This window comes from Oncorhynchus clarkii, chromosome 9 (assembly GCF_045791955.1).
Source record: "Oncorhynchus clarkii lewisi isolate Uvic-CL-2024 chromosome 9, UVic_Ocla_1.0, whole genome shotgun sequence".
Classification (NCBI taxonomy): Eukaryota; Metazoa; Chordata; class Actinopteri; order Salmoniformes; family Salmonidae; genus Oncorhynchus; species Oncorhynchus clarkii.
The window spans coordinates 15698135-15718433 of NC_092155.1; the positions used below are offsets into that span (position 1 = coordinate 15698135).

Below are 20299 nucleotides of genomic sequence, written 5' to 3' on the forward strand. Positions count from 1 at the left end.
GGGGGGGGTGAGAGAGAGAGAGAGAGAGGGAGAGTGAGAGAGAGAGGGAGAGGGGGGTGAGAGAGAGAGGGAGAGGGGGGTGAGAGAGAGAGGGAGAGGGGGGTGAGAGAGAGAGCGAGAGAGGGGGGGGGTGAGGGAGAGGGGGGCGAGAGAGAGAGAGAGAGAGAGGGAGAGGGGGGTGAGAGAGAGAGGGAGAGGGGGGTGAGAGAGAGAGAGCGAGAGAGGGGGGGGGGTGAGAGAGAGAGAGAGAGAGGGGGAGTGAGAGAGAGATATGAGAACATAATAATAACAGTGTAATAAGAAGCCCTCCCTCAACATTCTGCTTTTAAAAGGTTAGAAGTTGGTTCATTAAGAAATTATTAGCACTCAGGTAAAGCTATATATAAATAAATTGTATTTTGTTATCAGTCAAAAAAACGAAATTGATTAATCAATCAATGTGAATGTTTGTTTGTGGTTTTTTTTACTTATAGGGCACCTCTCTCCAAGCTCATTCATCGATTGCAACCATTTGGATAACTTAAAAAATGTTGTCCTCAGAGGTGTGACTAGTGATGAATTCAAGGAATTTCTCCAGTATGACATGCTTAGAGGTATTCTAGTGGCTAGAGTGTTGGACTAATAACCAAAAGGTTGCAAGTTCAAATCCCCGAGCTGACAAGGTACAAATCCGTTGTTCTGCCCCTGAAAAGGCAGTTAACCCACTGTTCCTAGGCCGTCATTGAAAATATGAATTTGTTCTTAACTGACTTGCCTAGTTAAATAAAGGTAAAATAAATAAATAAAATAGTTTTGAGATGTTTTAAAAGTACTCCAATCGAAAACAAATGAGCGGGGAAATTCCACCCCTAAAGGGATTTAATCAGCTCAGCCCAGGTTAGTACTAGCTTCTGATAGTATAGGCCAGCCGTTCATCCCAAATGTCACCCTATTTCCTACATAGTGCCCTACTTTTCGACAAAGCCCTATGGGTCCTGGTCAAAACTCGTGCACTAGCTTATATAGGTGATAGGGTACCATTTAGGACGTAATCATTTGTGACTCACAGTCTTTCTCCATTATAGGCTCCACATACTATCGCACCGTCAGTAAAGATGTTAGGATGCAAAACCGGTTAGGCCTAGATGAGCTCAACTTCGTTGCGTCACACGACCTTGAGAAATGTTCACTGTGCACATGTTGACTAACTTCTCCCCCCCTTACAGTACTAGGCTACTTCAGGTAGACTTAGGCCATGCCTATTACTGAGTTATTGAATGTTCATGGTGTCTATAATATAGGCTATGCCTATCGCTTCGGCACTAACCATGCGATTTGTTCACGTGCTGCGCTTTCATGTAGGCCCTATTGCAAAGGAGGGGTGGCGCCCATTTTAGGCTAGTGTGGCTACTGTCTGGTTAGAATATGAATCACTCAGGTGTTGTCATTTGATAATCAGACACACACGATTTGAACCAGCTTGTAGTAGGATTTATTTTCATTAATTTCACTATGCGTAATTGTCATTTGCAATGAGCTTGTTCAGTGGTGTAGTGGAGGGTATAAGCAGGTATATGCATATATCTAATTATCTTTAAGTGGGCATTGTGTATACTCACATCGGAATCCTCACTGATACGAATCAAAGTAGTGGAGTGGAGGTATACCCCGTATCAATTAATACGGCTGGTGGAACAGATCGGAATGTTTAACTTAAAATGTTGATAAACTATTATTTCTTCATATTTTAGGCGCATCAATGTACCAGCCATGTACACTCGGCAGTAGACCTATGCGTGAATGTCCCAAAATGTCCTTTGCGGGAAAACTGTTGTAAAATGAGCAACGGACACGCAATCGGTTTGATGAACAGATAGAAAAATCCGTTAGAAAGAAGCGGGAAATAAAGACACAACAAATATCATCGGTTGCTAATACGATTAGGATAATGCCTTTGGCTGCTAGACAATGAAAGCATGTTGAAAGAAAACTAATAGAACAGGAGAACGCATGTGAGTAAGATAAAAATCATTGCCTCCACGTCTCAATGGTGGGATTTTGGAGCAAGGTAAAACATGCCTCATAATATGAAGTAAAACGTCCAGGTTTCAAACAATTACAGAACATGAAAAATATAACGATGCTAATGATAGGCCTAACCGTTTTCTGGTAGATGGAAAGGCTTGACTAAAAACCATCTCTATTAAATGTTAACTAGCTAGAAAGTAGCCTATGCCTACCTGTCAGAATGATATCATGATTATTTGCGTCAACCCATTGGCAATTTCTTTCGCAAACACAATCGCATGTGCCACAGAAACACCACTAATCAAGCAGTAGCGCTAGCTAGGTGCCCTTACGCTATAATTAAAGGGTAACCCCCCCACCAAAAAAATGTCTTAATTCAAAAGTGGTCTCCTGATGTGGTTTAAGCATTGTTATGGACTCTTAGAAAATACAAGTTTGTTATTTTTCTGTAAAAAAATAAAAGTAACTTTGAAAATCTGAAACCGGTGAATTTCTGACGCAGTTTATCTGTTTCAATAGTTGGTCTACTATTGGCCTACTGCACAGTACAGCTTGGGTTGGCCTGACTAAAAGACCAATATAGGATTGATCATGTTAGGTCATTCAGAGTGTATGTCACTGTTTCTCATAGAATGTTTCACACAGTGCGCCTTTCCTCCCCCAGGCGGTCCGTTTAAAAACATTGAGGAAAAATGAGATTATACCCATTTCTCCAGGCACCACCCTACCGCTCAGCTTGTTATCATGACGACATCAGTTTCAAGCTTTAATGTCACGTGCATAAGTACAGTGAAATGCCGTTCTTGCAAGATCTAAACCCAACAATGCGGTAATCAATATCAATGTAACACTAAAAATAACATAAGGTAGAACAAAACTACACAAAATATATACAAATGAGAAATAAGAAGAACATGAGAAAGTAAGAAGCTATATACAGGGTCAGTTCCAATACCATAGTTACAATGTGCAGGGATACTGGAGTGATAGAGGGAGATAGTATAGGGATAAGGTGACTAGGCATCAGGATATATGATAAACAGAGTACCAGCAGTGTATATGATGATTGTATGTGAGCGTTTGTGTAGAGTCAGTATAAATGTGTGTGCGTGTTATGTGTGTGTTGGTGGTGTGTGAGTGTGTATAGAGACAGTGCAGAAAATCTAATAAAATACAAGGGTCAACTCAGACAGTCCATGTAGCCATTATGTTAGCTATTTCGCAGTCTTATGGCTTGGGGATAGAAGCTGTTCAGGAGTCTGTTGGTTTCAGACTTGATGCACTGGTACCGCCTGCCATGCAGAAGCAGATTGCCAATAAGTGGTAAGGAAACAGTGTTAGACTAGATCTAGTCAATGGTGCTGGGCGTGGGCAGGAGCTCACCGGAGTGGAGTACCCGCACGGAAAATGTTCTATTGCTTCAGCGCCTTTTCCTCTTATAGAATATAAGCTCAAAAGTATTGTGGAGCTCCTGCCCCTAAACGTAAATAGTACCACCACCTATTTCAGTCCAAGTCAAGCACTGGATCTATTCAAAGAGAGACTATAAATACAAAAGTATATGGACTCGGATTCGGGTTTCCATGGCCGAGCAGCCGCACACAAGCCTAAGATCACCATGCGCAATGCCAAGCGTTGGCTGGGGTGGTGTAAAGTGGAAACATGTTCGCTACCTGCCCGAATGCATTGTGCCAACTGTAAAGTTTGGTGGAGGAGGATTAATGGTCTGGGGCTGTTTTTCATGGTTCAGGCTAGTCTTAGTTCCAGTGAAGGGAAATCTTAATGCTACAGCATACATTGACATTCTAGATGATTCTGTGCTTCCAACTTTGTGGCAACAGTTTGGGGAAGGCCCTTTCCAGTTTCAGCATGACAATGCCCCCGTGCACAAAGTAAAGTCCATACAGAAATGATTTGTTGAGATTGGTGTGAAAGAACTTGACTGGCGTGCACAGAGCCCTGACCTCAACCCCATCAAACACATTTGGGATGAATTAGAACCCCGACTGCGAGCCAGGCCTAATCAACCAACATCAGTGCCCGACCTCAATAATGCTTGTGGCTGAATGGAAACAAGTCCCTGCAGAAATGTGCCAACAACTAGAGGAAAGCCTTCCCAGAAGAGTGGAGGCTGTTATAGCAGCAAAGCGGGGACCAACTCCATTTTAATGCTCATGATTTTGAATTAGATTTTTGACGAGTGTCCACATACTTTTGGTCATGTAGTGTATGTGAGTGGGAGACAAGGACATGTTTATTAAACGGGTCAATGAGAGTCACTGACGATGGTATAATCATAATAAGCCTTTATACTTGCAGTTAGGATGACATTCATTCATGTGTGGCTCTACAGATATCTGCATATTCTCTTACGTTACAGCCTTATTAAAAAAAAATCTCATCAATCTTCACACATTAGCCCATAATGACAAAGCAAAAACAGGTTTTTACAAATGTTCACAAATTAAAAACGGAAATATCACATTTACATAAGTATTCAAACCCTTTACTCAGTACTTTGTTGAAGCACCTATGGCAGCGATTACAGCCCTGAGTCTTCTTGGGTATGAGACTACAAGCTTGGCACACCTGTATTTGGGGAGTTTCTCCCATTCTTCTCTGCAGATCCTCTTAAGCTCTGTCCGGTTGAATGTGGAGGACATTTAGAGACTTGTCCCAAAGCAACTCCTGCATTGTCCTGTTGGAAGATGAACTTTCACCCCAGTCTGAGGTCCTAAGCGCTCTGGAGCAGGTTTTCATCAAAGATCTCTCTGTACTTTGCTCTGTTAATCTTTCCCTCGATCCGGACTAGTCTCCCAGTCCCTGCTGCTGAAAAACATCCCTACAGCATGATGCTGCTACCACCACCATGCTTCACCGTATGGATGGTATTGGCTAATTGATGAGCGGTGCCTGGTTTCCTCCAGACATGATGCTTGGCATTCAGGCAAAGACTTCAATCTTGGTTACATCAGACCAGAGAATCTTGTTTGTCTGAGAGTTCTTTAGGTACCTTTTGGCAAACTCCATGTGCCTTTTACTGAGGGGTAGTTTCCATCTGCTGCAGAGATGGTGGTCTTTCTGGATGATTCTCCACAGAAGAACTCTGGAGCTGTCAGAGTGACCATCATGTTCTTGGTCACCTCCCTGACCAAGGCCCTTCTCCCCAGATTGCTCAATTTATCCGGGCAGCCAGCTCTAGGAAATCTTCTTCCATTTAAGAGTGATGGAGTCCACTTTGTTCTTGCGGACCTTTAATGCTGCAGAATTTTTTTTGTACCCTTCCCCAGATCTGTGCCTCGTCACACTTCTGTCTCGGAGCTCTACGGACAATTCCTTCGACCTCATTGCTTGGTTTTTGCTCTGACATGCACTGTCAACTGTGGGACCTTATATAGACATGTGTGTGTCTTTCCAAATCATGTCCAATCAATTTAATTTACCACAAGGGGACTCCAAATTGTAGAAACATCTGGAAACAGGATGCACCTGAGCTCAATTTTGAGTCTCATAGCAAAGGGTCTGAATACTTATGTAAATAATGTATTTCAGTTTTATTTTATAAATTTGCCAACATTTCTAAAAACCTGTTTTCACTTTGTCATTATGGGGTATTGTGTATAGATCGATGAGGGAAAAATGAAATGAATACATTTTATAATAAGGCTCTAACGTAACAAAATGTAGAAAAAGGGGTTCTGAATAGTTTCCGAATGCACTGCACATGGTGGTCATTTAGCAGATGCCTGTATTTCAAGTAGACTAGCCGATGTGGTCCTGTATGGTTCACTTGGTGGAGCATGGGTTGTAAGATCCTTTCCCGGGACCACACATACGTCAAATGTATGCACACATGACTAAATCGCTTTGGATTATAGCGTCTGCTAAATGGCATATATTACATAATACATAGTCATGTTTTTACAAAGTGGCTTCGAGGTTGTAGTAGGCTACCATACGCTAGGATGACAAATCCTGGAATAGTGTTGCAGAAAGCCTGCCAGGCATTATGGTGCAGTGGAGCCTCATTGTGTGTGTACTAGTGACCGAGTCAGCATGTGGTTACTGCTATCAGTTATTTAGGGCACAGTGAGTGTTTCCCAGACGTCAGGTGACTGTCACACTGGATCCTCCGTCAGCCCCTGGTGGATGAACCCAGAACTACACCTTGTTGTTATGTCAGCATAGCTGTGGCCTTGACTTGGTCAGGGGGTATACGAGGTTAGCTCATGGTTCGTTATGCTAGGTATGACTTCATACAGCCATGTATCAGCACCGTGTTAAAGCTTTAGATCATTTAAGACATTACTATAGCCTTTCCTCCCTCACCATGTGACTTGTTTTTGGTGGGGGATGGGTGATTTCGGGTCACGTGGCCTAGGGAAAAACAATTAGCCCTCAAATGTATTAACCATTTGGATCCATAGATTGGATTGACATGGAGTCTTTTATTTACAAAAAGAGAAAAGCACAGCTACATGGAAAGTAGTCACACAGGACAGAATAGATGGGTTATATAAATTCTGCCTACAGTGGAGACCTGGCAACAGTTCTCCAGAACACCAGGGTTGGGCTCAATTCCATTTCAATTCCAGAAGTACAAACATTCCAGTTCTCTTCAATTATGAAAATTGGAATTTGGTTTATTTTCCAAAATGGACTGGAATTGTAATGGAATTGACCCCAGTCCTGCCAGATACGCATTATCATTGTCATTAAGAGGAAAAGACAACTGTATTAACGGATGGTTTTGTGTGGGTTCAAATCTGAGCTCGTCTTGTTCGGCCTGTCCTCTCTTCCCATTTCCTCCTGGTGCGTTATTGGTGGTCTAAAACTTGAACTCTTTGTATTTCTTGGCACCTCCTCGTGTGTCTTGAGGCTGGGCCTTCCTCTTCTTTTGCTGTGGGGTGGAGAGAGAAATGGAGAAGAAAAGTCTTAATATTGTCATACAAGGCTAACACTACAATCAAACCTTCTCCTCTTAGTGAAAGTGGCATATGACTCCAACCCCGTCACAACATGTTGCAGGGCTGAGAGAAGGAAGAAGGGAGGAATGTGCACACTGCTTTCACTCTGAAAACCCTGCTATCCCAGGACGGCCATATTCAGAAGCAGAGAGAGAACATTTCAACAAGAGAAAAGAAAGTAAGACTTTGCAATAATGTCTATTATGAAAGTGGATACAAAAAATAAATAGAACAATTCCTAAAAGTTTCAGATTAAATTTGAATAGGATTTAATCACTCAACTAACAATGACTAAAATCAGATCCTAATCTTCACATCTAGTGTTCATTTATTCTGCTACATATGGGACCGGAGAAAGAGCCTTTCCAACACAGTGCATACCAACATTCTCCTACCCCCATCTTGGCCCCAAGTGGCAGAATACATTTCATGCTAATACTAAACTATAGCAATAATTAACCAGGATGACTCCTCGCATCCTCTCATAAAGCATTGGAGAACAAGGTCTGAGGGGAGGAACCACTGACTTTCTCCCACAATGTGTTTTGAGACGAGGAGACAGGACATGAAGATACGAGAACACATCACTCAGATTCACCCCGGGGCTTTCTAGCTCCTCATTACTGTGTGTATACTGACTAGTCTAGTACAAGTCACAGCTAGAAGAGCTTTCTCTGACTGTCATATCGGTTTTAGTCTGAGCATGAGTGTCCTGGAGGAGTAGAAATGTGATCAGGAAAGAGGGATGTGGTAAACAATTACAAGACCTAACAAATCATAAGGAGCCGGGTTGTATTCATTAGTGAACATTGTCACAAATCTGTTTTGCACCATAGCTATATGTTTTGTACTGTAACAAATGGCCTGTACAGTTACAGTGTCTCAGGGTCACCTTCTGTTTGGCGGCGTGCTCGGCCACCATGTCGCTGAAGTCCTCCTTCTCCACCTGGGCCTCCTGGTTCCTGACGTGCTCCTCGTACTTCTGGGTCATGGCCATGGGGTCCAGCTCCAGCTCCTCTGGGGCCAGAGCCACTTCTACCCCTTGGAACTCCTGGCCTCCGCCCGCCTTACGACCCGCCATGGCCTGAGGAGGAGGAGAGTCAGACGGGAGACAAAGAAGCTCATCTGAAACTGTTCCCTATTCCCTGTAGTGTACTGCTTTTGGCCTAAAGTGGGGAATAGGGGAGTTAGTGTGTATGTGGGTCATGTAGGTGTAGAGAAGTGTATGAGTGTACATCCACAAAGGCGTGTTTAAAGAGATGGCAACGAATCTTCTACTTCCCCAGAGTCAGATCAACTCATGGATACCATTTGTATGTCTCCGCGTGCGGTTTACAAGGAAGTTAGACGCAGTTTCGCGAGCCGATGGTAACTAGCGTTTGTGCAATGACTGGAAGTATACCCGTCCAGCTAGCACACAGCTAGAGGCTATGTGTTTGAGTACCAGTGCATACACGTATGTATGTGATTGTTAGTGAAATATGCTCTGCGTATGTATGAGTAAGGGACTAACTATGTGTTGTGTTTTTGGTACGAGTGTTAACATGCCTACACCCCAGTGGTTGGTATGTGGTAGGTTTAGTAGTGATCTCTGATAGGGCGACTTTATCCAGACACAGTGTTTTTGCCATTGTCCTTACCCCTGATACGTCGTAGATGTGTGTGGATGCCATCATGGCTGCTCCTCCAGAGCCCGTTCTCCTCTCTGGGAGCACCGTGAACAGCTGAGGAGTCTCATTCCTACACACACACACACACACACACAGAGACGCATGTTACAAACACACACAATACAGTAAAAATACACACACTCACAAATTAAATATTAGTGAATAGTCACACAACCTATTCCTGGCCACACACACTCACCCGTCCATAGCCTCCTCAATCTTCTTCTTCCTCAGCTCAATGAGCTCTGGAGTCTCCATACCAGCAGGTACCGACGAGAAGCCTCCGGGAGTGATCAGACCACTGGAACACACACACACAGAGTTAATAAACCACCGATCACTGTATTCAAGACAACACACACACACAGGCTCAGAGTTAATAAACCACCGATCACTGTATTCAAGACAACACACACACACACAGGCTCAGAGTTAATAAACCACCGATCACTGTATTCAAGACAACACACACACACAGGCTCAGAGTTAATAAACCACCGATCACTGTATTCAAGACAACACACACACACAGGCTCAGAGTTAATAAACCACCGATCACTGTATTCAAGACAACACACACACACAGGCTCAGAGTTAATAAACCACCGATCACTGTATTCAAGACAACACACACACACAGGCTCAGAGTTAATAAACCACCGATCACTGTATTCAAGACAACACACACACACAGGCTCAGAGTTAATAAACCACCGATCACTGTATTCAAGACAACACACACACACAGGCTCAGAGTTAATAAACCACCGATCACTGTATTCAAGACAACACACACACACACAGGCTCAGAGTTAATAAACCACCGATCACTGTATTCAAGACAACACACACACACAGGCTCAGAGTTAATAAACCACCGATCACTGTATTCAAGACAACACACACACACAGGCTCAGAGTTAATAAACCACCGATCACTGTATTCAAGACAACACACACACACACAGGCTCAGAGTTAATAAACCACTGATCACTGTATTCAAGACAACACACACAACCCACTACAAATGGCAACCGGTAATTAGTTCCACGTGACCAACGGCTTATTGATACAACAGAAGAGAGAGCCTGGTTCGTTTCAAGTCCATGTCAACTTGATGTGTTTAAAACAGTCAGTTAATGACACGTCTACCTGTCTGCCGGTGTGAAGAAGCCGGTTTCGTCTGGCTTCTCCTCATCACTCTCGTCCTCCTCCTCTTCCTCGGAAGACTCCTCGTCTGAAGGCTCCAGCTCTCCCCACGGCGTACGATCCACCTCCTCCTCCTCCGCCTTAGCCTACACACAGACATGTAGACAATAGGACAATAGTTAACAGGCCATTGGCCCAAAGCAGACAGCTGGTGTGTCAGATATAGCAATGTGTGACAGTGGGGGAACGGTGGTGTTGTATGGTAAATTAAGGGTGTATGGTGTATATGAGGGGAATCGGACAGGGGTGTGAGGAAGATCTCACCTGGAAGTCGACGGCGTTGGTCCCGAACACATCACCGTACAGAGGCTTTCCTGTCTCATCTACAGGAGGCTTCCCCCAACCACCAGCATGGTAACCGAACGAACAGCTCTGAGAGAGAGAGACAACAGGAGAGTGGGGGGGTCAATAAAAGTCTCAGTGTAATAAGCTTCACAATACAGTATAAACACTTTTATTACATTGGAAAAAGTCTCCCGGGGGACACAATACAGGGGGACACAAACTGTTAAAGCAGATGGGCTCGATTCAATCCGTAGCGCTGTAGATCTGCGCTGTAGCGCGATTTCAATGTTAAAAGTCTAGCGCGTGTTCTCTGGAACATCGCCTTCACATTTCTAGCGCAGCTCTTCAGCGCTACGGACTGAATGGAGCCCTGTGTCTGCGTTAAGGCAGGCTTACCTCGGGGATGGGGGAGTTGAGCCCGGGGATCTTGAGGTTGGGGTAGGAGGGAGGGGGGCCGTATCTCTGCATGGCGATCAGCCAGGGAGGGGGAACCTTGTGGGAGTTCTACACGGGCGGGGGGAAACAACTTTAGCGATGGGACAAGACCATGGTGCATCAGCAATATGAATGATTACAGTCCAATAAAACAAAGCAGAACTATAAAGTCCATCAGTAACATTAAAGGTGGTCGTGGGATCGTAGGCTTCCACAGCAGAGTGAAAGTAGAAGTGGGATTATAAAAACATTGGGAAAATGATGAGGCTGAAAAACTGACCGGTCCAACGGGCATGCCCAGAGCAATACGCAGCTCATCTGACAGGTCGCCTGGCTTCTTCTCCTTCAGCCTCGTCTCAAACTCCTTCCCCTGTAGCGAAGGAGAGCGAGAGAAACAGATTGTAAGAATCAACATTTCATTCCTAACATTAATTCACCAGAGCAGAGTACACCGACTACCATCTGTTGATTCAAGACCCAACAACAAGGAGGTATTGAGGGAAACCCAAACCAACCACCAATTACAGCCCTGATTATTCCATTCAAGGTCCAATCAATCAACAGGAAGTAGGAGTAGAGTTTCTGATGTTAGGTGCTGTATACAGTGGAGTCCTCCATTGAGCAGTCAGACATCCTTACCTCGTAGTAGAGGTCACCGTGGATGGAGAGTTTAGGCTTCATCTGCCACTTGAAGAAGGCGTCGTGGAGCTTCTGGTAGTCGATGTCGATCTTGCCCATCTTGGGACGCACCTTCTCCCTCATCTTGGTCTTCATGGTCTTGGCATCCTCCTGTAAGCAGAGTACCACAGCATTCATTGATGTTTTGTAATGAACTTGAAGTAAACGCCGCGTGAAACAGAAAAATACACAGGCCATGTTTGTATACTTTAAAAGCGGTCATTCTCCTCATGCTAGCCAAAAACTAGGGAGATGAACATGGTGTTAACAGCTGGAACCACCAGCCAGTGCCTCCTTGTGCCTACTGTCTGGTGCTACTACCCCTCTATTGGACAGAACCATATACCTTCTCCTGTAAAGCTTCTCTCATCTCCTGGATGCCTGTCCTCTTGATGAACTCTGGCAGCTCGAAAGGGGGCTTCTCAATACCCCTCTTGCCCTGGAGGTACTTCCTCTTGAAGCACCAGTGTCGGGGGACGGGCACCGTGTTCCTGGTGGCCTTCAGGTGAACCAGCAGCTTGGGTTCCTGCGCCGTCACGTCGTGCATCTCCACCACGTCAGGACGCGCCACCAACTGGAGGAGGACGGGGTCAAAATCAACATCAGACACAGATCTCTATCAATCTCCTATTAAAACATCTCCGGTGACCACCCACACAAACTGAATCAGCTCATAGAGACAAGCATTTATGAGTAAAGTGTTAGGTACAGAACAACTTCTACACCAACTTAATCAATACACAGGAGCTAGAATGTCTAACTCTTAAAAAGCAGGTAAATGTATTACCTGTTTGAGTTCAGCCACAGTTAGTCTGTTCATTCTCCTCAGCTTCTTCTTAGACATCTTGGGAACATCTGGTCTGATCTCCTGTACACACACACACACGAGGATAACTTCCAGGGTCAACACTTCAAGAGAGAGAGCACTGGAAGATGACACTATTTTTGTGTCCCAATCGTTCACCTTTCCTCCACAAAGGGAAGTAAACAAGTGCACACTACTTAGGGCATTAGGGTAGAGAATTGGGATGACGCAGCATATAAACACTCCTGTTTGAGAAGTATTTTTTCATCCAAGCTCAGGAATGGAGAGAATGTAGAGGAGAGATGAATACTAACATCGTCACTGTCGTCGCTGTCTTTCTTTTCCTCCTCAAATCCCTTCTTCCTCATTAGAGCAGGAGCCGGCTCCTTCTCCGGTTCCTTCTCCTTCTCCTTCTTCACGTCATCAGTCAACTGAGAGAGGGATGGACAAACAGTTTATTAGAACTGTTAGCAAAAGACTAACACGCAAACAGATTCCATCCTTAAATCAACACAACAAAAGTATTCACTTTTCATGCTTGTTCAGAGGTTCTTGAAACCACTACGCTGAGAACTGGTCTGTACACTGAACCTGATGTGATTTTACTTTAATTCTCGGGCCATTAAAACACTAAATATGAACAATAACACTGGACACATCTCTAGGATGTTTTGACAGATTTTTCATAAATAACCATAAAGACAATATCTAAAATGGAGGCCCTCACCTTGAAGGCCTCAAAGATCCTCTTGAAGAAGATGAAGTTAGGATCGTAGATCTCCGGTTCCTCTGTAATATACTCGATCTCCACCTCAGGCTCTTTCTCCTTCTCTCCATCCTCCTCTTTCTTCTCCTCTGCATGCTCCCTCTTCTCCTGCTCACGCCTCTTCTTGTTCTTCTTCTTACGGTTCCTGCGCTTACGATTTTTCTGAGAAGGGGAGAATGTAAGAGGGAGAATGAAAATGCTAATAACTGAAACTAGGTCTGGGCGGTATACCGTATTTTATGACATACCATTATTGATGCAGGGACCGGTTTACTTTACCTTCTATACCAGTATTTGAATGTTTGGTTTGTTAAATGTGATACGCCTTGTGTAACGTTCATTTTTATAGTTTACACCGCTACCGGAGTCATCCCTCTCCACTCTCTCTCCATGCCACTTTCCACACAGACCTAGTCCCACTCCCTGTCATTCAAGGAGCACATTTGATGTTCCTCAACTTGTGTTCAGTCTGCATGGTCAATGCAGCAAATGTAACAATGTTGACGACAACAATGCTGTTTTCACTTTACTTCTTAATATAAAACCACTAGTGTTCTATAATGACACTATTACTTTGTGTTTCTTACGTCAGCAAACAGCTAGTTTGTATTTTCTTAGCAAGTTGCCCTAAATCTTGTGAGACGCTAATTGTTAGCCGCTAATGATAATAGCTAGCTAGCTAATAAATGTACTGAGTCAGAGCAAACGTAGCTAGCTAATACAGCCTGATAACACCAGTGATGGTGTAGACCTAAATCAGCATGTTGTTTGTGCAACAGTATCTTCTAAATCAAAGAGGAATATGCAAAGCAAGAATATGTTAGCTATATCAAGTAGCTAAGAAAAAAACATGCAATGTAGCCAAAGCTTATAGGGTCCCCTAGGAAACATTTATCAACACTTTAGTTCCTAACCTGTCACAATAACTCCTTCCTGGCATCTTTATAAATTGTCATCTCAAACAACACTGTATTCAAAGTGCCCACTATTATATGCTAACTATAGAATAGTCATTCTATTCCCATGATTCCAACAGTTTTGCTCTAATTTACAAGTCCAATCGCAATTGCAACATTTGGTTAAAAATAAGTCCTAGATTATTTGCCCATATCGTGCAGCCCTACGTGGTAGTGTGGAAATTATCTCAATTGAGCAGTGGTGTAAAGTACTTAAGTAGTACTTTTAAGTATTTGTACTTTTTTTGGTATCTTCACTATTTTTTACAACTTTTACTTCACTACATTCTTAAAGAAAATACTGTACATTTTCCCTGACACCTAAAAGTACTCGTTACATTTTGAATGCTTAGCAGGACATGAAAATGGTCTAATTCACACACTTGACAAGAGAACATCCCTGGGCGGACTCACTAAACACAAATACTTTGTTTGTAAATCATGTCTGAGTTTTGGAGTGTGCCACTGGCTATCTGTAAATATAAAAAATAAAGAAAATGGTACAATCTGGTTTCTTCTTAATATAAGGAATTTGAAATTGTTTATACCTTTAGTTTTGATACTTAAGTACATTTTATAAATTACATTTACTTTTGATACTTTTACTCAAGTAGTATTTTACTGGGTGACTCACTTTTACTTGAGTAATTTTCTATTAACGTATCTGTACTTTTACTCAAGTATGACAACTGCAGTGCAGGAAATGCAGAAATGGTAAAAGTGCTGAAATTTGTTTTGGTTGAAGTTGAATTGAACAGTATAAAACAATCAGAGTGAAGAAAGACTCATTGAAATCACATATATATATATATTCTGTGTTGCCACCCTGGGATCGCTCACTACTCATAAAGCAAATGTACAACTTTTATTATTCAAAAACTAAAAATACCGTCAAATATAATTATTCTTATTTTTAATCCCGTAATATAATATTTTGTCCACATCGCCCAGCGCTAACTGACACTGTTTCCTACTCCTCATGCCTCTAAGAGCGTACGTAGATTGAATCAGAAGCTTCCCTATCAAGCAGGTTATCAATACGAGTCATGCCAACTTGACCCCTGACCCTCTGAGCTTCAGGAGTAACAGGATGAATCTCAACAGTCTTTTCTTGACTCTTCATGGCCTCTCCCCTCACATCCTTCTCAAAACACATTGGAGGGAAATATCCAAGGTTCCTCCCCTTGGACATTATCCTCCGATACATTTTGAGGAGGCGAGAGGACATGAGCAATCAAGGAAACACAATTGAGTTTCAACCAAAGACAGCAGGGTGGGATGAGGGGAATTAATACAACACTCACGTCTTTCTTAGAGAGAGAACCGTCGTCCTCTTCAGTCTCAGACAGGACGGCAGCGGAGGAGTTGTTCATCTCCATCTCTGGGCTCTCCTCCTCCTCCTCTTCTGGAAGATAGAAAACACAGAGAACATTCACTGGTCAGGTCAAGGTCCAACAGGGCTCTTAACCCAGGACAATATTACTAAGACTGCAGTAGTTCCATTGGGATGATATCAGGCACTCTCGGTGCATCTGGGCTTTTATTCACAAAGTGTCTCAAAGTATGAGTTCTGATCTATAAAGTATGATCCTAAAAGGCGAAACTGATCCTAGATCAGTACTCCTACTCCAAATACGGGCCATGATTCATTCCGCCAGTGTGTAGTTCCAGGTTCTCACCTGTGGGGGTGGCGCCGAGCTGCTCCTGTCTGATCTCCTTCAGTTGGAGAATCTTTTCCAGAGCCTGGGGGATCTTAGGACCGACACCCACATCCTCTCCCTGCCACACCTGACACACACAACGCCAGGAATACAGAGATTAGACGGATGCAACTGTATTCTGCCATGGCTTATCCTGTGTTATTATGCCCTCTGAGTGACTCAAAGACGATAACAAAATCAATGGGGGCCCCATGACATGACATTTTTGGAATTTTAGATTCTCCCTAACGGATACATTTTTATTTTGGTGATTGTTCATTTTCAAAGACGATCGTGTTTAAAAATATATAGCTCCATTATCTTTTCGACATACATTATATCTGGTTTTAGTTGTTTAAAAAATAATAATAAAATAACCACCATGAAAATCATTTTCTAACAACAACAAAAATAATATTTGATTATATCTTTTGGAGTGCGGTAACGATTAAGCAGTGGTGGGGGAAACCCTGTGGTTCGTACCTCTCTGGCGTCCTCTCCAGGTGGAGGGGGAACTCTCTGTCTCTGGGTATGCATCATGGACATTCCAGGAGGAGGTGGGTTCATTCCACCAGGATTCATTCCAGGAGGGGGGGGATTCATTCCAGGAGGGGGTGGGTTCATTCCAGGAGGGTTCACACCTACAACAACACCCAGATCTCAACTGAGACCAACAACACCAATGTACCAGGTGTGTGTCACCGTCAACACAACAGCTTTACAGACTTAACAGCCTTCACACCGTTCTTAAAAATAGAAAGGAATGCCATTGGATATGTTTAGATTGGGATAGTGACTGTGTTAAGCTAATATGGGTTACTATGTGTGAGTATGTGCTGTCTACAAAGTGTGCGCTGTAGACAAATCAATTCCCCCTTGAGACACAAAGTTGTATTGGAAGTTATATTGACATTTTAGTGTTGATGGCAGGCCAAGGACTGACCTCTCATCATGGGGGGCATCATGCCAGGTGGTCGTGACCCTGGGTCAGACATCCTTGGCCCTGGTCCTCCATGCTGCCTCTTAGCCAGCTCCTGCTGCCTCTCATGTTCCAGCATCACCGCCGCCTGACAGAGGGGAGAGAGGAAACATGGAGGGAGGAGACATGGAGGGAGGAGAGAGGAGACATGGAGGGAGGAGAGAGGAGACATGGAGGGAGGAGACATGGAGGGAGGAGAGAGGAGACATGGAGGGAGGAGAGAGGAGACATGGAGGGAGGAGAGAGGAGACATGGAGGGAGGAGAGAGGAGACATGGAGGGAGGAGAGAGGAAACATGGAGGGAGGAGACATGGAGGGAGGAGAGAGGAGACATGGAGGGAGGAGAGAGGAAACATGGAGGGAGGAGACATGGGGGGAGGAGAGAGGAGACATGGAGGGAGGAGAGAGGAGACATGGAGGGAGGAGACATGGAGGGAGGAGAGAGGAGACATGGAGGGAGGAGAGAGGAGACATGGAGGGAGGAGAGAGGAGACATGGAGGGAGGAGAGAGGAGACATGGAGGGAGGAGAGAGAGGAGAGAGGAGACATGGAGGGAGGAGACATGGAGGGAGGAGAGAGGAGACATGGAGGGAGGAGAGAGAGGAGACATGGAGGGAGGAGAGAGAGGAGACATGGAGGGAGGAGAGAGAGGAGACATGGAGGGAGGAGACATGGAGGGAGGAGAGAGGAGACATGGAGGGAGGAGAGAGAGGAGACATGGAGGGAGGAGAGAGGAGACATGGAGGGAGGAGAGAGAGGAGACATGGAGGGAGGAGAGAGAGGAGACATGGAGGGAGGAGAGAGGAGACATGGAGGGAGGAGAGAGGAGACATGGAGGGAGGAGAGAGGAGACATGGAGGGAGGAGAGAGAGGAGAGAGAGGAGACATGGAGGGAGGAGAGAGAGGAGACATGGAGTGAGGAGAGAGAGGCGACATGGAGGGAGGAGAGAAAGGAGACATGGAAGGAGGAGAGAGAGGAGAGAGGAGACATGGAGGGAGGAGAGAGAGGAGTGAGGAGACATGGAGGGAGGAGAGAAAGGAGACATGGAGGGAGGAGAGAGAGGAGGGAGGAGAGAGAGGAGACATGGAGGGAGGAGAGAGAGGAGACATGGAGGGAGGAGAGAGAGGAGGGAGGAGAGAGGAGACATGGAGGGAGGAGAGAGAGGAGACATGGAGGGAGGAGAGAGAGGAGACATGGAGGGAGGAGAGAGGAGGGAGGAGAGAGAGAGAGGAGGGAGGAGAGAGAGAGAGGAGGGAGGAGGGAGAGAGAGGAGTGAGGAGACATGGAGGGAGAAGAGAGATATGTTTCAACTTCCAGGCAAGGTAAAGCAGCTGTATGATAACTTTGGGATTGGTTGTGATAACACTACTGACAAATCATTTAGATGGGAGAAAGATATGAAAATCAGGCTCCTCCAGGTCCTACCCTTTTCTGCTGCTCCAGAAGTTCCTGCTCCTTCATGTGCTCTTCCATAGCACGGGACTCCCCCTGAAATACACACACACAAAATGGCAAATCTATATCAGAACTCCTCTTCCTTCCCATTGCAATAGAAGGCAGACTACATTACAACTAGGACCTGGAGTATTTCCTTACTCAGGTAAAATCCAGGGCACAATGTGGGACCATGTTTGGGGGTCTGAGGCCATACACTTGTGGCAGGTAGCCTAGTGGTTACAGCGTTGGGCCAGTAGCCGAGAGGTCGCTGGTTTGAATACCCGAGCCGACAAGGTGAAAAATCTGTTGATGTGCCTTAGCACTTAACACTAATTTGCTCCAGGGGCGTGGTACTACGGCCGACCCTGTAAAACAACACATTTCACTGCACCTATGCGGTGTATATGACAATTCAACATCCTACTCGAGTCTAGGATCAGGTATTATCTGTCCATACGCTCTTCAAATATTATAATCTACAAGACTGATCCTAGACCAGCACTGCTACTCCAAAAGGCTTACTGAATGCAGGCCAAGATCATACCTGCTGCTTGGCCCTCTCCTCGTGCTGCATCATCATGGCAGCCCTCTGCTGCACCATCTTCAGCTGGTCCTCCTGGGAGAGGCCGGGGGGCATGCCTGGAGGCTCCATGCCCATACGCATCCCTGGTGGAGGGGGTCCACCTGCCATCATGCTCATTGCCTGGAGCATACCCATTCCAGGAGGCATGGGGGGCATGGGCATCGGGGGCATGGGGGGGATTCCTGGCATCTGGGGGGGGAGGAAGGAAAGAAAGCTGGTTGTTAGTTAAGTTGTTTTCCATTACAGTAAGTGTTTTTTCCTGGACCATGTGAGAACCAGGAAAACGTATTCCTGGTCAGATCACAGTCAAGGTAAAACTCCTGGTCCTGTTCATGACAGATTGATGAACTACTACAGAGTTTATAGCTAAATAATTCCAGTGATGAAATGTAAGAATGAGATTCGATTAGACTGTCTAAAAACCTTATAGGGTCGGTTGGTGCTGACCTGCGGGGTCATAGGTTTATCATCACTCCCTAGGTTGGGTTTGCTGAGCATCATTCCAGTCTGAGTGGGGGGGAAACACAGATACACACCGATCATATTGACAGATGAAGTACACTCCACTCACCCTCTCACACATGCACTAACACACACATACAACTGACCTGCATCATGTATCCCTTAAGCCTGTCCAGCATCTCCTCTCTGGGACCTGAGGAAGGAGGGAAATAATAACTGTAAACCAACAATGAACACTAACTAACATAGGACAACAACAAACAATGATTTAATTACAAATGAAATAAGTTTAAATTCAACTTAGTCGCTCACGCACGGATGCTGACAACGACTCGTGCGCGACTATCAAGTATCACTTTAGATTATCAGTTATTATACACCCGAGTGATTAGCTGTTAGCTATCAATCAAATTGACTAGTTCGCTAGCTAACGAATAGACATTCGTAAGCAAAATTATCTTCGTAGAGGTGGTGAACAAACGTGTAATATAGTTTGTATGTAGGTAACTAGCTGATAATTTACACTCTCATTTAATTCCACGAAGGCCTGCTATGTAGCTAGCTAACTTGCCGCGGAACTATGGATAACCTGTTAGCAACAAGCTATAGTAGCTAGCAGGCTTGCTACACACAATGCACGCATTCGTCCCATTTAAAGCCTGCTGCTCCGACTTCGGCTTCTTACCCATGTTGGGTGCGCCTAGCTCGCCTAGCTTGGCCTGAAGCTCTGGGTTGGTCCATGTATTGAGGGCCGCCACAGAGCTCCCCAAGTCGGAGGGGATAGGTTCGGTCCCCGGCGGTCCGTCAGATGCCATCTCGAAATTCTACCGATCAATGGCTCTCTACAGAAACAACAGAAACGACAGCAACGAGAACCAGACGAATCTCGAAAGGCACGATGGGAAATTTCACTATACCGGAATAAGCAGTTGGAGAAATCTGGGTAATGTAGTCAGTGGTAAGAGGAATAACTGCGTTTCCAAATTACAACCACTAGATGATAGCAGAGACATGGATTTGGAGAGTTTTTGGCAATGCAGTTTCCGCAATATGATGCATTAATACGACACTACAACATTCTATGGCAGCCATGTTGGCTCCACGTTAACATTATATGGGGAATATTATGTGGGGAATATAATAATACATGGGGAATATAGTTACAATGCTATGTAACTGATCGTCTAGAAAGACCTCAAAATCAGGCGGTGTGAAAAGAAGGCATAGACAATCATTAAGACTCCAGCCACTCAAGCCATAGACTGTTCTTTCTGCTTCCGCATGGCAAGCGATACCAGCGCATAAAGTCTGACACCAACAGGCTCATGAACAGCTTCTATCCCCAAGCCATAAGACTG

The 20299-nt window shown here is 44.7% G+C and overlaps 1 protein-coding gene across 2 annotated transcripts; it reads right to left on the bottom strand.

Moving 5' to 3' along the window:
• Positions 1–6414: 6414 nt before the first annotated feature.
• LOC139415970 (splicing factor 3B subunit 2-like) lies at positions 6415–19898 on the bottom strand. Of its 2 annotated transcripts, none has more exons than XM_071164174.1 (22): positions 19627–19898; positions 19088–19134; positions 18927–18986; positions 18441–18668; positions 17885–17947; positions 16423–16546; positions 15963–16120; positions 15459–15567; positions 15084–15184; positions 12785–12985; positions 12372–12488; positions 12040–12120; positions 11599–11826; positions 11214–11363; positions 10855–10944; positions 10536–10643; positions 10119–10226; positions 9798–9940; positions 8844–8945; positions 8615–8714; positions 7867–8058; positions 6415–6907 (listed from the first exon to the last, which is right to left on the bottom strand). In XM_071164174.1, the coding sequence occupies exons 1-22, from the start codon at positions 19754–19756 to the stop codon at positions 6836–6838; spliced, it is 2712 nt and encodes a 903-aa protein (XP_071020275.1). In that variant the 5' UTR covers positions 19757–19898; the 3' UTR covers positions 6415–6835. The 2 variants fall into 2 exon arrangements, with proteins under 2 accessions (XP_071020275.1, XP_071020274.1); XM_071164173.1 differs by having other exon boundaries at positions 18903–18986; positions 19627–19864.
• Between the last annotated feature and the right edge of the window lie 401 nt (positions 19899–20299).